The sequence below is a fragment of the Typopeltis vanoorti genome, chromosome 6 (assembly GCF_054136105.1).
Source record: "Typopeltis vanoorti isolate ZY-2024b chromosome 6, IOZ_Tvanoo_1.0, whole genome shotgun sequence".
Lineage (NCBI taxonomy): Eukaryota > Metazoa > Arthropoda > Arachnida > Uropygi > Thelyphonidae > Typopeltis > Typopeltis vanoorti.
This window is the reverse complement of record NC_143554.1, coordinates 138,573,541-138,589,303: the sequence shown is the minus strand read 5'-3', so window position 1 is coordinate 138,589,303 and position 15,763 is coordinate 138,573,541. Positions and strand designations below refer to the sequence as shown.

Genomic DNA, 15,763 nt, shown 5'->3' with positions numbered 1-15,763 from the left:
GAGTTGGGTATGGTGGGGCAGTTTCAAGGAGGCAGAGGGTTACATGTGGGGTCCCACAGGGCTCAGTACTGGGACCTATATTGTTTAACCTTTATATCAATGATATTGTCAGTGGATTGCAGGGGGGGGGGATATTCAGTTGTTTGCAGATGATGTGAAGCTGGGAAGGGTTATTAGTAATAGTGCAGATGTAGTAGTCCTGCAAGAGGATTTGAATAAGCTAGACAGATGGACAAATGAATGGGAATATCGGTTTAATACAGCAAAATGTGAAGTCTTGAGGTTTGGAACACATCGATGGGATGCTGCAAACTCTTATTGGAGGAGCTATACTGGAGGAAGTAGGAGAGACAAGAGATCTGGGGTTGATGATTGATAGAAACCTGAAATTCATGGGACATACTGCAAAGGTGGTGAAGGTAATACAGAAGATTGCTGCAATAATAAGAAGGACGCTGACCTGCAGAGATAAAAGAGTTATCATTCCATTGTATAAGATCTTGATCAGACCACACTTAGACTATTGTTCTCAGATTTGGTCCCCAGGATTTGAAGGGGATAAATTCACTGTGAAGTGGGTACAAAGGCAGGTAATAGACGTTTACCTGGTTATTACCAGGTAAACGATGTGGACTGCAGAGTTTAGTGGATAGAAGAAGGATAGGTGATATATGATTGAGACTTTTAAACTGTTGAGAGGTGGTTACAGGGTTGACACTGGGGAGTTCTTTCGCTTGGTTGAACAGCGGGAAGGAGTCATGACAAGGGACCATCCCTAGTAGTTACAAAAGGAAACTATGAGAAAGAGGGTGAGGAGTGGTTTCTTTGCATGGAGGGTGGTTGAACCGTGGAATGCATTGCCTGATGGAGTGGTGAGAGCGAGAACGATCAATGAGTTTAAGGAGCGGTATGATAGACGGTGTTTCCTAGGAGGGACCTCCCATGATGAGTCTTGATAGACTTGTGTTTCCTAGGAAGGACCTCCCACGAAAAGTCTTTTGACTCCTTGGAGGCCTAAGTAGTAATAATAATAATAATAATAATAATAATAATAATAATACATGATCTTCCATGTTCAAACCATTTTGTTCTTCTGCAAGTAAATGGTATGCAATGTTTCTAAGTCTTTTATTCAGAATTTTAGTGTAACTTTTCTAACCAGTAATTAATAATATTATTCCTCTGTAATTTCTACAATTATCTGTCTCATTTCTTAAATATAGATATAACCTTAGCGTTTGACCAATTTGATGGAACCTCACATTTCCACCAAGAGCTATTTATTAATTTAAGAATCTTTGATTAAATATTCTCCACTATATTTCCAAAGTACTATTTATGCCATCTTATTCACAGATGATTTTCTATTTTTTTATACCTTTATTGCTTCTTTTAGTTTTTCTAATCTAACTGGTGTTCTATATTATTATTTAACACCTCCAGGGAGTCTAAAGACTCATCGAGGGAGGTCACCTGCTCTACAGCTCTGTCTCCACCACTCAATCCTCCAACTGACCACTACTACGCCAATGCCATCTACTGCCGACCACCACTAGTATTTCCACAGACAATCACAAACATCCATGCCCACGGCGGGATTCGAACCCGCAGCCTTTTGGCTGGAAAGCGGATATGCTAACCCAGGGGTGGCCAACCTTTTATAGTTCATGCGTCAATTTTTTCATTTTTTAGTTAAGATGCGCCATACAAACTTATACCACTTTTCAGTGCTTTTAAAATATGGTAATATGGATATATTTAACAGTTATGCATAAAATAATTTATTATATATATGATAATATAGACACTTTTAGCAGTTTTAAATAAAAGGATTTCATATAAAGACAAGATAAACATTAATTATTTTATTGACTTTTGAAATTGCTTTGCTTTTGCTAAGCTTGTAATGTTTGGAGTTAAATCAGTTACAGAAAGCATCAAATAGTTTTTCAAATTTGAATCAGTCAGTCGCAACCATAGTTTGTTCTTAATCATTTTCATTTATGAAAATGCTTGTTCGCATCCGTATGTAGTTCCAAAATGACAGATATAACTCTGAGCAAATTTTCTTAGTTCTGGAAAATGTTCACAGGGCAACGATTGCCAGAAATTAATTATATCAAAAGCATGTGGGAGTGATGGAAGTTCATTAAATTTCATTTTCAATAAAGAATTGGTTCTGAGATCAATAAGTTCCATTTGTATGTTACTAGGCATCGTCAAGATTTTTTGTTCAGTAAGTGAAAAGGGATTTATAAATGCAAGCATGCAGTCTCCTTCTTCGGCAAAGTCGCTAAAACGAATGTTAAAGGACTCTTGTAATAATCTGAGTTTCTCAGCATATTCTGTAAAGTTGTCATTATTTTCAACAGATTCACTATGTTCTTTTAAATGTGGAAATTGACTTAAATCCCCATTTTCTAACTGAGAGGAACAGTTTTAATTTTATTTTGAATGCACTGATGTCATTTACTAAACCAGGCAGCAATTTGTTCTTGCCCTGCAGTTTCAAATTTAGATAACTGAGGTGGCTGGTAACATCAACTAAAAATGCTAAATCAAATAGCCATTTCTCATCACACAACAGGGCTTTTTCCTCATGCAGCTCATCCTCTCTTCCAGAAAATTACGAACACTTTCTTTCAGCTTCCAAAATCTACTGAGAACTTGTCCTTTAGAAAGCCAGCGCACCTCACAATGAAGGATGAGATCACCATATTCCATATCTAGCAGTTCACAATATTCTCTGAATTCTCTTCTGTTTAACCCTCTTGCTCTAATTTTATTCACACACTTTACAACTGGTATCATAACATGCCTCAAATTTAGAGTTTTTCCACACAGAAATTCTTCATGTATAATACAGTGATACTTTAGTAGAGAACGACCTAAAAATCTTTCAAGTCAAGTTACAGTCCCAGAAACTCTACCTATCATTGATGGTGCTCCATCAGTGCACACACACTGATGAGCTTACTAGAATCTAGTTGTTGATTTTCTAGACATGCCTTTACTTTGTCAAATATGTCTGACCCTCTGGTTTTTCCATGAAGTGACTCAAGACTGATAAGTTCTTCAAAGATGTTAAAATTACCATCAATTCTTCTTATAAAAATGCTTAATTGGGCTACATCACATATGTCAGTGGATTCGTCCAAGGCTAAAGAAAAGAAAGCACAAGCATGAACATGGTCTTTTAATTGCTCAGTAACATCATGGGAAAGTTCTTCAATGCGTCTTGTAATTGTTTGCATGGACAGAGCAATTTGGTTTACTTTTCTTACAACATTCTTATCACCAAGACATTTTGTAAATTTTTCGAGACAGGGCTTAACAACTTCCTCTCCATCAGAGAAAGGCTTGTGTTTTTTAGCCAACACAAAGGCAATTTCATAAGACGCCTCCAACAATGCCACACTTTCACAACTTTGTTTCACAAATATATTTTGTCTCTTTTTTTATTTCTTCCTTTTTCTTAACCACCTATTCTTTCCGCAACTCAGATCCAGGAACCAACTTCAGTTTTTCTTCTAATTCAGCTTGATGTTTTCTATAGTGTCTGTTAAGATCATGTCTTCTATTATCTGAGAGAGTGCTTAAATAAGAACTAATTTTCCCACAGTTCATTAAACTGGCATTTGCTATCACCTTCTGCTTTTCTTCTGTTCATTTTCTTTTGCAAAGTAATGGGTAACTGACTGTAAAAAAAAATTATTTCAAAAAGTAAAGCTTATTATTAAATAATTTATTTAAATTATTTTATGGTTTTAAACATTATGAAAAACAGTTCTACAAGTTTAAGATAAGATTCCTGTTTTCATGAAGGCCTAATATTTTCTATAAGCTCAATAAGTTTAAAAATATTATATATATATCTTTTTTCATAGAGTGTTTTCGTCTCTCTCTTGTAATATATTATGTCAAATGAAATACGAGATCACTTCCTGCCATAAAACAGTCAATCAACTGGCAATCACACACACAACCTAAACATCCTCATTACGAAAGCTTTGCTGATGATCAGTTAAATTTTAGGAATAAATCTACTATACATAAATAAAAAGGAAAGAGATTGTATTAAAAAAAACATAAAAACACACACATACAAATACACCAAATAACTGCAGGTTTCAGTATCAGCAAATTAAGGGAGCAGGCAAGAACTTGACATGCGCATTCAAAATGAAAAAAAAATTATTTTTAAATTTGGTAAGGGGTTGTTATAGGATCAATGGTGGAGAAGTTCTACAGAGAATAGTGGGAGATCAGGGGAGAACCAGAGGTCATCCCTGGAAACTGTATAAAGAGGGTGTGAATAGGGGAGTGAGTGGCAGGTTTTTTTCGTGCAGAGTTGTGAATGATTGGAATGCCTTGCCTGAGAGTGTGGTGTCTGCAAGGAGTTTGAATGTGTTTAAGACCCAGTATGATGAGATGTGTGTGAGATAAAAGGACCTCCTAGATGAGTCTTTGACTCCATGAGGTCTTGTTTAATAATAATAATAATAATTTACAGAACTATATTAAGCCTTCATGAAAACAGAAATCTTATCTTAAACTTAAAGAACTGTTAATAAAAACATAAGTTTGAAAACACAGAATTGTTCACTCACATCGAATCAGAAGTTCATCGAACATTATGACGACAGTTAGCTGTAAACTGATCGAGTAACTGGTGATGCATATCAGCATTTGCCGGTGCCTGTTGCTTCAAGATCAAACAAGTATAATAAGTGCGCACTCTAGAATTCAGTGGTAGGTTAATTGTGTGTTTATATATATATATATATATATATATATATAAATCATATAGGTTGGCCACCCCTGCACTAACCACTAGGCCAACAAGGCTGACAGTAGTGATTTCTTGATTATTATTTTCTGTTATTAAATTTGGGTTATACCATAAATTTTTATAATGTTCTATCCGTTGTTTTCCTTATATTAAGTTGATTTGTGCTATATCTCTTTCTTTGTTGTTTAATTTCCTTAATATTCTGTAGAATATGTCTTTTATTTTATTAATAAATCTGTCCCAAAAATCTTGGTGAGCTTTCTGTGCTATGGTTTTACCTATATTTTGTTTTTTGTATATTTTTTTCTGTTTCCTTTGCATATTTTTAAAGAATAATTCACAGGCCATTTGGTTTTCTTTTATTGGATTTTCTATATCTGTGTTCCAAATGTTTAATGTTTTTCTCTTTAATAGTTTGTCTTTCCAAGGCAAAGGCAGTTTTATAAATTAACTTTATTAAGGTTTTCCATTTTCCATTATACTATATCTTCATTGATTTTGGCTTCTTTTTGGTAATCTGTCAATCGTGATGGATATAACATTCTGATGCTTTCTTCTTGTAACAGATGTACTTGTTTTATTTCTTGATTTTTCTTATTTACTTCCTTTCTCCAGTAATAATCTGAGAAAATTTCATTTCCTTTGTAAACATACATCTCACATATGTGGAGCTAGTTTCAGATCAGTAATGATATAATCAATTATTGATCTTGTTCCTCTGCCATTCCACATATATTTATTTATATTATTTTTTTTTGAAAAAAGTATTATTTATTTTAACATTATTGAAAATACAGAAGTCTAATAGTTCTTGACCATTGTTATTCATGTAAATGTCTCCATATTTTGCTAAGACATTTGGGATTAGATTATTTTCAACTCTAACATACAATCTCCTGCTATTAATATGCATAAACGAATGTCATTTTTATTACATTCGTTTATGCATAAACGAATGTCATTTTTATTACATTCATTTAACTGTTTATGTAGTTATTATTATCTGAAATCTTCAGGGAGTCGAGGAAGGCTATAAATCACCAAAAAAAAACCAGCTGTCATACTTTCTCTTAAATTCATTCACACTTAGATGCACTCACTTCCCCCTAAAGGCAAACTATTCCACTCACCTACTGCTCTGTGAGAGAAAACCTAGCTTTTACCCCTTTCTTGACTGCAAACAAACTTAACTTCCATGGATGCTCCCGTGTTCTCTCCCCACCTTCCATATAATGAAAAATTTCATCAGACGATATCCTATAATACCCATTCACAAGTTTATAGATCTCTATCATATCATCCTTCTTTCTCCTGTTAACCAGTCTGTAATCCACATACAATCTGTTCTCAATCTAAATCCCATAATCTTAACATAATCTTTGCAACTCTTCAAGCTGGAGGTTTGATAGAATATTTACAACACTATAAAAGAATTAAAAACTAAATTTTAATGCTCCCAATGTTTCATCTCAGTCACTGAGACATGTTCAGGGAGTACAAATAATTTGTAACACACTCAAATATAACACAATAAGCGAAACACATGGGTGACTCTAAAGTCCTATCTAGGTGGTGAGCCTATGAGCATTTGTAGGTAGCATAGGATGTAAAGTGGGACCTCTGATAATTAATGTTTTCAAAATTTTGGGAAATTTTATGCAACTGTATTTTTATTTAAATTCGGCTGAATCGAACTGAAATCAATCAAATTTAAATAAATACAGTTGCATAGTGCAGTAGCATGCAGCTTGGTTCTTATACATATGTATTTTTCTGATGATGACCTCAATACAGAGGTCAAAACATCAAATATTACTTTCCTAATATTAAGTCAAGTAATTATTTTAACGTGTTGTGTATCCCTAAATTCTTAACCTAAATTTTTGTAGGTGGCTTAGGATGTAAAAAGAAAATGGCCATAGAGGGTGCACTACCTGTATCAACCGAATTTAAATTCAATGTTGATATTTAAATCGAAATTCGATTTAAAAATGATGTTGATATTTTATAGGATGATTTAAATAGACTGGAGTATGGGCAAATGAGAATGGATGCCAACTGAATGTGGCAAAGTGTAAGATTATGCATTTCAGAGTGAAAAGACTACTAGCTTTTCACCATATTGATAAGCTTGTACTCCAGGAACTTAATGAAGCTAGGAATTGTGGGTGTTGGTGGATAGGGAAAAAATTTAGAGAACATATTGCAAAAGTGGCTACAACAGCTCGTGGGATTATCCATTTATTGAGGAACACACAGAGGCTTTGATAAGGCCTCATCTGGATTATTGCGCACAAATTTAGTTACTTGGATTTCTTGGAGATGTGGATGAAGTGGAATGGATTCAGATGCAAGTAACTAAGATGGTGATAGAACTGTAGGATGCTCCATATGAGAAGAGATTGAAGATTTGTGGGTTAGGTTGATTAGCAGATTATCAGATAGGAGGAGATATGACAGAGACATATAAATTACTTAGCAGGTTTATGAAATATTTTGGTACATGAATAATGTGAGAAAACTAGTCTTGCATGTAAATTGAGTAAGAGTGTGGTTAGCAAGGGAGTGAGGACTTGATTTTTGCTTGGAGTGGTGAATGAGTTGAATACATCGCCAGAGTCAGTTGTGTGTGCTATGTCAGTGAATGATTTCAAGGCAAATATGACAGACAACTGTGTAGGTATTGACAATTATTGATTGTCAATAATTGTCAATACCTATTTTTTTTTTTTTTAAATAGACCTCTGATGAGCAAAGGACTCAGTGGAAGTGCCCTGTCTCAAAATAATAATGACAATAATATTTTTAGTTGTTTGCCAATTCTAATTACTTTGTTATTATGCTTCGCACATTCCATGTGGCTACTTTTAAAATGTCTAAGATTCCTAATCGTTTACCTTTATCCTTTCTTGGACATTTATCCCTTGTTTCTGTCTGATTAATTTTCCATTTAAAGCATCTGAGTTGTAGAAATTTTTTACACAGTAAGGTAACCAGCCTTAAACAAAACCTTCACCCTAGAGGATCAGAGTATCTCAGTCTGACACCTACCTATCGACCTGTCCAGCTAGAGAAGCCCTACCAGTAGTTTAGCTACCAATGGGTGCTAAATTGTCGTGAAATATTTTCTCCTTGTGGTGCACCATGGTGACGTCTTTGGCAGCTAAACTTTCACGACTATTGGAAGCTGTCATTTCTTTGACCTCCCAGCTAATATGTGCAAAATGAAAGGAAAGTGTAAGAGGAAGAAATGAAGTAGACCTTTTTGAAAAGGTTCCAAAACTGACCAAAAAATAAGGGAACTGAATTCACCTTAGGGATCCTGCAAATTAATATAGAAGGTACCTCCCGAGCTTTGGCTCGGGAGGAACCTTCTATATTAATTTGCAGGATCTTCTATAAGAACTAATTGGAAAAATCTGCAGACAATAACATCGATGTAATCTCTGTCCAGGAGCAACATATCAGCAAAGATGAGATTACCACAAGAGCTAACATCACTGGCTACAGGTCAGTACACTACATCCTGTCACCAATATATGGTACTGCCATCTATGTGTGAGAGAACATGGAAAACAAAATACTATCTTTTTTTCTAATCATAACATTGAGATTATCATGGCAAAGGCAGCTGGCACAACCATAGTGTCAGTTTACAAAACAACCAAAACAGACTTGGTTATTCCCAGCTCTTCCTGCTCATCAACAACCAGCAGTCTACATAGGAGATTTTAACAGTCAACATTACTCCTGGGGCTATTGTATCAATGTACTAGACTGATGGAATGGCTGAAAGCCTTGGGCTATCACTGGTTTTTGATGCAAACGCCTCTGGAACTTTTAAATCAGGTAGATGGAAGAAAGACTCAAACCCTGACCTCTGCTTTGTCACTTGCAACACCGAGGATAATCCTTTACCCACTGATAGGAAAGTACTTGAAAACTTTCCATGATCTCAACATAAACATGTTATTATCATTACAGAAACACAAATCCTGATTATACAATGTGTGTGGAAAGACCAAAAATGCAATATTTGCAAAGCTAACTGGGAACAGTACTCTAAACAAATTAAATCTAACATTAAATCTAAAAAATGAAATCTGTTGGGTCCAACCTGAAGTCAAAAATTACAAATATTTTGTAGGAGTACTGATAGGTGCTGCAAAACAATGTACACCAAGAGGTTTCTGGAAACAGCACATCCCATGCTGGTCTCCTGAAACTGAGGAACTATTCTAAAAATACAAAAAAGATCTAGATAATGAAATTAGAAAAAATAATTTTAGAAATGCTTAATGAACAATGACAGCAACATTAGAAAACCACAACCGAAAACTTCACCCACTCTAGCTGCAAGGCTTGGGCCTTTCTCCAAAAACTTGGAGCTGCATCAGTTTCTAAGCAGAAAGTCATACAGATCACTCCTAAAGACATAGCAACTAGAATCCAGCAAACATCTAAACATAAAGATTAGTGCATCCTATTCTAAAGAAATTAGGACCAAATATATCCATGTTATAGAAGTGTCAAACAAAATAACCACCTCTCAATGCCATTCACTGAAAACAAACTGATTCAAGCATTTAAATTACTGAAAAAATAACAAAGCAGCAGGCTTGGATGGTATATACCCTGAGTTCATTAAACATTTTGGAAATAATGCTCATAAGTGGCTTTGACAGTTTTTCTGTAAAATTCTAGAAAGCAGGTACATCCCAAAGGAGTTCCTGAGGGGCAAAGTTATAGCCATCCTAAAACCTGAAAAAGAGCCTACTGATGCAGCAAGCTACTGACCAATATGTTAACTAAGTATTCCCTATAAACATTTTGAATGATTACTCTATAATCGAATTTACCCTTTGATCAATGACATAGCATCAAATGAACAAGCTGGATTCAGAGACCCTCACAGCTGCTGTAACCAAGTACTTTCCCTTACTACACATATCGAAACTGGTTTCCAACAAGGCCTTAAAACCTCAGTAGCATTCATAGATATGTGCACTGCATACGACAGAGTTTGGGTGAAATGACTAAACTGAAATTTACAATTATAATACAAGTCCCAAAGATGATTAAGATTGTAAAGCACATGACATCAAAGTGCAAATTCAAGGTACAACTGAATGGTAAAAATAGCCACTTTAAAGTACTAAAAATGGATTACCACAAAGCTCTGTGCTAGCTCCGCTCCTCTTTAATTTATACATTAGTGACATGCCACAAACCCCCTCCCAAAAGTTCGCATACGTAGACGATCTGGCATTGGCAACTCAGACTAAACACCTGAAAGAGGCTGAGACTGTGCTCAGTTCTGTACAAGTATTACACCAAATGGTGTCTTTGCCCAAATCCCTCCAAGACTGAAGTTTGCACATTTCACTTGAACAATCATCAAGCTGATAAACAGCTGAAGGGCTCATTCAGAGGGGAGACTTTGAAACACAACCCTAACCCAAAATATCTTGAAGTCACCTTAGATTGCTCTTTAACCTTCAAGAAACACCTGGAAAATGTCGGCCAAAAGCGCTAAAAACTAGGAATATCATCAGGAAGCTTGTGCGTTCAGGGTGGGGGGGGGGACAGGAGCCAACACTTTAAAATCTGCTGCCCATGCCCTAGTGTGCTCTTGTGAAGAATACTGTGCTCTAGTGTGGTATTCATCAGCAACGTTGACATGCAACTTAATGATACCATGAGAATCATCACGGGTTGCATAAAATCTGCACTTGTTGACTGGCTACCAACACTCTCGAACATCATACCACTAGACATAAGGAGGAAAGCTGCTGCTAACAGTGAATGGATAAAATGTATGGGAAATAACTTACTCATCCATGAGGACCTCCAAAATCTACTACCTATTCGCTTAAAGTCCTGCAACTGGAAAAATCAGCAACCAGATACATATTCTCCTAAAACAAAAATAAAAAATGGACACATCATTACAGGGCGCACAATAGAGAGCCCTGGCTTTGACCTGTCTAGATGGCAATGGAGCACACTTAACCACCTGAGGACAGGCCATGCCAGATGTGCTACCATGATGTACAAGTGGGGCCTGCATCAATATCCAACATGTGACTGTGGTGCTGGTCAACAGACCATCAATCATATTACTCAGGACTAACCAATGCAGAGTTTTCAGAGCACACTGATTGACCTGTTGCAGGCTAGACACAATCCAATGGATTAGAGACAAAATTGAACTTAAATTTGTGATTTTTTAGCAATTAGTTTTAGTATATTTTATGTATATACATATATATTTTCACTTTTCTATTTTTATCTTTCTTTTGCACAAACCTAACCCATACAAAATGTATGTAGCTACCAATGGCAGAGCTCCTGAGGTCATTGATGCATGGAAGAGATAAAGGGTACCTAAACTTCAAAAATCCAATATTCCCCTATGCTCTGTAGTTGATAGCATACAGAGTCCTACTTATAAACTTGCTCAAAAGTTAGAATAGTAGCTTGTCCCCCCCTCCCTTTATTTTACTGGCAACTCCTCTACTTTCATAAAAACATTCTGTCCATTTCAAATCACTAATTAAAAATCACATCCTTAAAAAATATGACATAATGGTTAGTTACAATGTTATATCTATTAACTAATGTACCACTAATAAAGACTCTTGAATTAATAAAGTCTAATTTCCTCTCTAATATCTTCAACTTATTCAAATTTACTATGCATGCAAGTTACTTCACATGCCAAGGAAAATCTACACACAGACTAATGGTACTGCTAACAAGTCACTTACCACAGGCATAACACAAGCCCTTAGTGTGGTTACACCTTGTTGATGTGTTTGCCATTTGGCCCCCATAGACAAGACATATTGAATTCTTTTGTTACTTATCTAAACAGCCCACCCCAAAATTCATATTGCAATGGAAAAAGAATCTTATAACTATTTGTCCCAACTTTGCTAATGCAAAGTTGGGACAAACCATGAAGAGTAGAGGGGATGTTGTGGCCTTACAAGACTTGAATAAATTGAGTGATTGGCACGGGAATGGGAATGCTAGTTCAATGTTGCAAATGTAAGGTTTTAAAATTTGGAAAACAAAAATAGGATGTAGAATTTATGCTTGGTGAGGATATATTGTCGGAGGTGGAGGAAATAAGAGATCTGGGGGTGATAGTGGATAAGGATCTGAAATTTAGGGGACACATAGCAAAAATTGTGAAGACAACACAAAGGCTTCTGGGAATGTTGCAGAGGACACTGACTTGTAGAAGTAGGGAGATTCTTGTTCCATTGTATAAGGCTTTGATTAGGCCACACATGGACTATTGTGTCCAGATTTGGTCACCTGGTTTTCAGAAGGATAAAGAGATGTTGGAGAGGGTCCAGAGGTGACTGACTAAGGTAGTTTAGTTTCTGACCTCTGGAATGTTGAGTATGAGGAAAAATTGAGAAGATGCAACTTGCAGAGTCTTGTGGACAGGAGGAGGATGGGGAGATATGATAGAGACAAGTTATTAAGGGGTTGTTATAGGATCAATGCTGGAGAGGTTCTACAGAAAACAGTGGGAGATCTGGGGAGAACCAGAGGTCATCCCTAGAAGCTGTACAAGGAGAGTGTGAGTAGGGGAATGAAAGGCAGGTTGTTTTCATGCAGAGTTGTGAATGATTGGAATGCCTTGCCTGAGAGTGTGGTGTCTGCAAAGGATTTCAGTGTGTTTAAAGCATGGCATGATGGAGCTGTTTGTTTGATAACCTCCTAGATGAGTCTTTGACTCCATGAGGTCTTGGGGTAATAATAATAATAAATACCAAAGCAAATTCAAGGAAGCCTAGATATATTTAGAAAGTACTAATTTAGTGTAACTTGTATCCTTGTAATTTGAAGATACCTTTATGTGAAATTCTTTTGTTTACTTATGAAAAAGTTTCATTTTCAATTGTTGATCTGTTTTATTCATAAACAACACCTTTTTAGTGAAAAGTTGATACATTACAGTAATAACGATAGTTTTAATGTTGATGACTATATGAAATAATCAAAGGCGCGTTGTTCTTGAGAATTCTGTGTTCTGATGTTGACATGCAAGTTGCTTCCTTGCATATGAGGTAGTAGGCTACGTAAGATTATGCAGTGCACGAGACCCAAAATCAAATAAGAATGGATTATTGCAGTTGCCAACCCAGTACGCAATGAAGCTTAACGTGAAAGGGAATTATTCAGGAAAGGCGAATAAGTACAATTGGTCAAAACTAATGAAAATTCATTTTCCTGCTGCACTCCCAATGAAGTCAAACTTCCAGATTTAATGAACTTACTCTTAATAAAAACAAAATGGGAAATATTAGTTTTATGAGCACCGGTGACTGATAAATCTAGCAAGTTCGGAAATAGTGGTTAATTCTGAACTACGTGAGACTGATTATCACAATATACAGCAAGAACACTGCGTGTACTTTCTTACAATAACATGTAAGCTTTAGTCTTCCTTAAAACATTGTTACATCATTAGTTGCTTAATTTAACACTATGTAAACACTAAATTTTAATTCAAATGTATCAAAATAAATAAATAAAAAAACTGTCAACAGCAAGACCACGACACTGAGAGTAACATATGTGACGTCACGTGTTATCAAAAAAAGGCCTTCTACCGGTGATTCTGTTTTTAAAGGTCTCCACTTGTTTTCATGTGGTAAACTTTTAATACGCTGCCTTTTAATTGGTTTTCAAAATATCTACAATACTAATACTTGGTATATTTAAAAAATTATTAAGTTTATTAATTAACGATTCTATATACTATATAGGGAAAAAGAATTTAAACGTATTACTTCATCAATATATTTATGTTAAAGCAGTCAACAGCATCAATGCATCAACATTACTTTTGTAACATGTGCTAATAGTGCAAGTTAACAAACTTGAATGGCGCGCTATAATATATATCACTTAATATCCACAATCCCTTCCTGCATGTGAAATCATTTTCGAAGCTATTATAGTTCACATCGCTGCAAAGAAATATAGCGAAATGTTTATCTAGGATGCTAACTTACCGGCTGAGAAGCGTCAGGACTGTAATATACGAGTAATAAAGATGTAAGAATATTTACTATAAGACCGGCGACAGTCAATAAGTTTGGTGCAACCCATAAAGGCAACTTTGTTACAAGCCAGTTCCAGAAGGGTTGCATACACGGGTCTAATAACGTAGAACCTGAAGAACTATACTTGTGTTCTGTTATTTTTTTCAACTGAGCTGGCGATAATATGTCACTCGAACTAAATATCATTGTCACGATTTACTCTCTCCTTCTTTCTTTTTGTACACTGTCAAAGGTACAACCCTTACTATCACACAACAAACACAATGCACAAAAACCTACGCCGTACAGCATAACACATAATACAGTATTTTTTGTGAAATTTTAAGCATTTTCCGTTAGGGGCGCTCCTGCAAAGTGGCAGCTCACGTATCAGAATGGTCGGTGCAGTGTCGTGAAAGCTTTTTACTTATACGTCACTTGTAGGTCGCTTCGATATCTTGTTTCCTGAGATGTGATAATCTAATCAAAGTTTAGTGTAACAGCCGTTGTGATTTTAAGCATGAAGGAAAAACCAATGAGACTGCAATTAAAAGAAGGTTGGGTTCATCGTTTCTTGTGGATGTGTGTATATACGATTATGTATGGAAAGTTTCTATCACTTTCGTAGAGAAAGATTTTTATTAAAAAAAATAAAAAATAAGAAAGCGGATTTAGTAGATTTTTGTCTTATAATTAAGATATTTGAACAAGATTCATTCTAATCTACCTTAACTCAAAAACATAGATAATTTAAGCTGATCATCATTTACTTCATCTAAATGTGATGTTAAATCGAGAGACAAAATAAGGGTATGTTGTTCGTTTCCAAATAAAACTCATTCGATAAGATATTCATTTCTGTTAATTTTTTATCATTTTCCTAGTGATAACTGGGTAGTCATGTTATAATAGGTAGAAAATTTCTCATTTATCATCAGTGAATTGTGAATTCTGGTATCCATGACCAGTCAATAAAGTAACTTTCAAATGGGTAAGTTATATACAAAGAATAATAATACTAGTAGAGATCGATAGTTCTGAGGCGAACAAGTGTTATTATTATCTGTAATATTATGATAAGCACAGCAGTAAAGAAATTATGTTTAATACTAAAATAAAAACGTCCGGTTCAGTTTCTAGCCGGCCTGGTTGGCCGAGTGGTTAGCGTATCTGTTCACCCGCCTGGGCATGGATGTTTGTGATTTGTGAAGATAGTGGTGGTGGTCAGCGGTAGATGGCGCTGGTGTATATGACGGTAGTTGCGGTTAATGGAGTGGTGGAGACGGAGAATTGTAGAGCAGGTGCCCTCCCTCTATGAGTCTTTGGACTCCTTGGAGGCGTTATATAACAATAATAATAAAAATAAATAAATCATCTAACACCTATTTATTCTCCAAATGAAGTACTATGTTGTCGTTCATTCTTAATTAGAAATCGGTGCACAGCCAGTCTCCAAGTTTAGCAGTCAACCAGTCTAAGTTAATTTTTATCCATATCGGCCTTAAAAAAGCACGCACTGAAATATTTACCATCATTTCGTGAATCCTGAACCCTGGTTTGTATATTATTGTCTGAAATAATGTGAGTTCTGTGATAAAATTTTCTGACTTGTGGAATTAAAAATCAGTGTTGCCCAAAGAAAAACCTACTTGCCTGCACCAAAGATCGACTAATTGGGAACGTGAATGAAAAAGGCCCAGAAAAAAACGTTATTCTCTTCAGCATCTACAAGAGAACTTATGACAATCCAACAAAGATGATGACACCACAAAGCTATAGGCATTAAACAATATTAAAACTGTTACTTTTTTAAACTGTTAATTCTAATATTTAAAAAAAAAATACTGAATAAAAAAACTAAGAATATGCGCAATGTTATTAATCGGAATAAAGATGAAACCAG

The 15,763-nt window shown here is 35.5% G+C and overlaps 1 protein-coding gene across 1 annotated transcript in view; it reads right to left on the bottom strand.

Moving 5' to 3' along the window:
- The window catches only part of LOC150105987 (cholinephosphotransferase 1-like), a 146,195-nt gene extending 132,128 nt beyond the window's left edge, over positions 1-14,067 (bottom strand). Inside the window, exon 1 of the mRNA XM_090394607.1 lies at positions 13,831-14,067. Within this exon, the coding sequence (XP_090250733.1) occupies positions 13,831-14,067 (237 nt within the window). The remainder of the gene's footprint in view (positions 1-13,830) is intronic.
- Between the last annotated feature and the right edge of the window lie 1,696 nt (positions 14,068-15,763).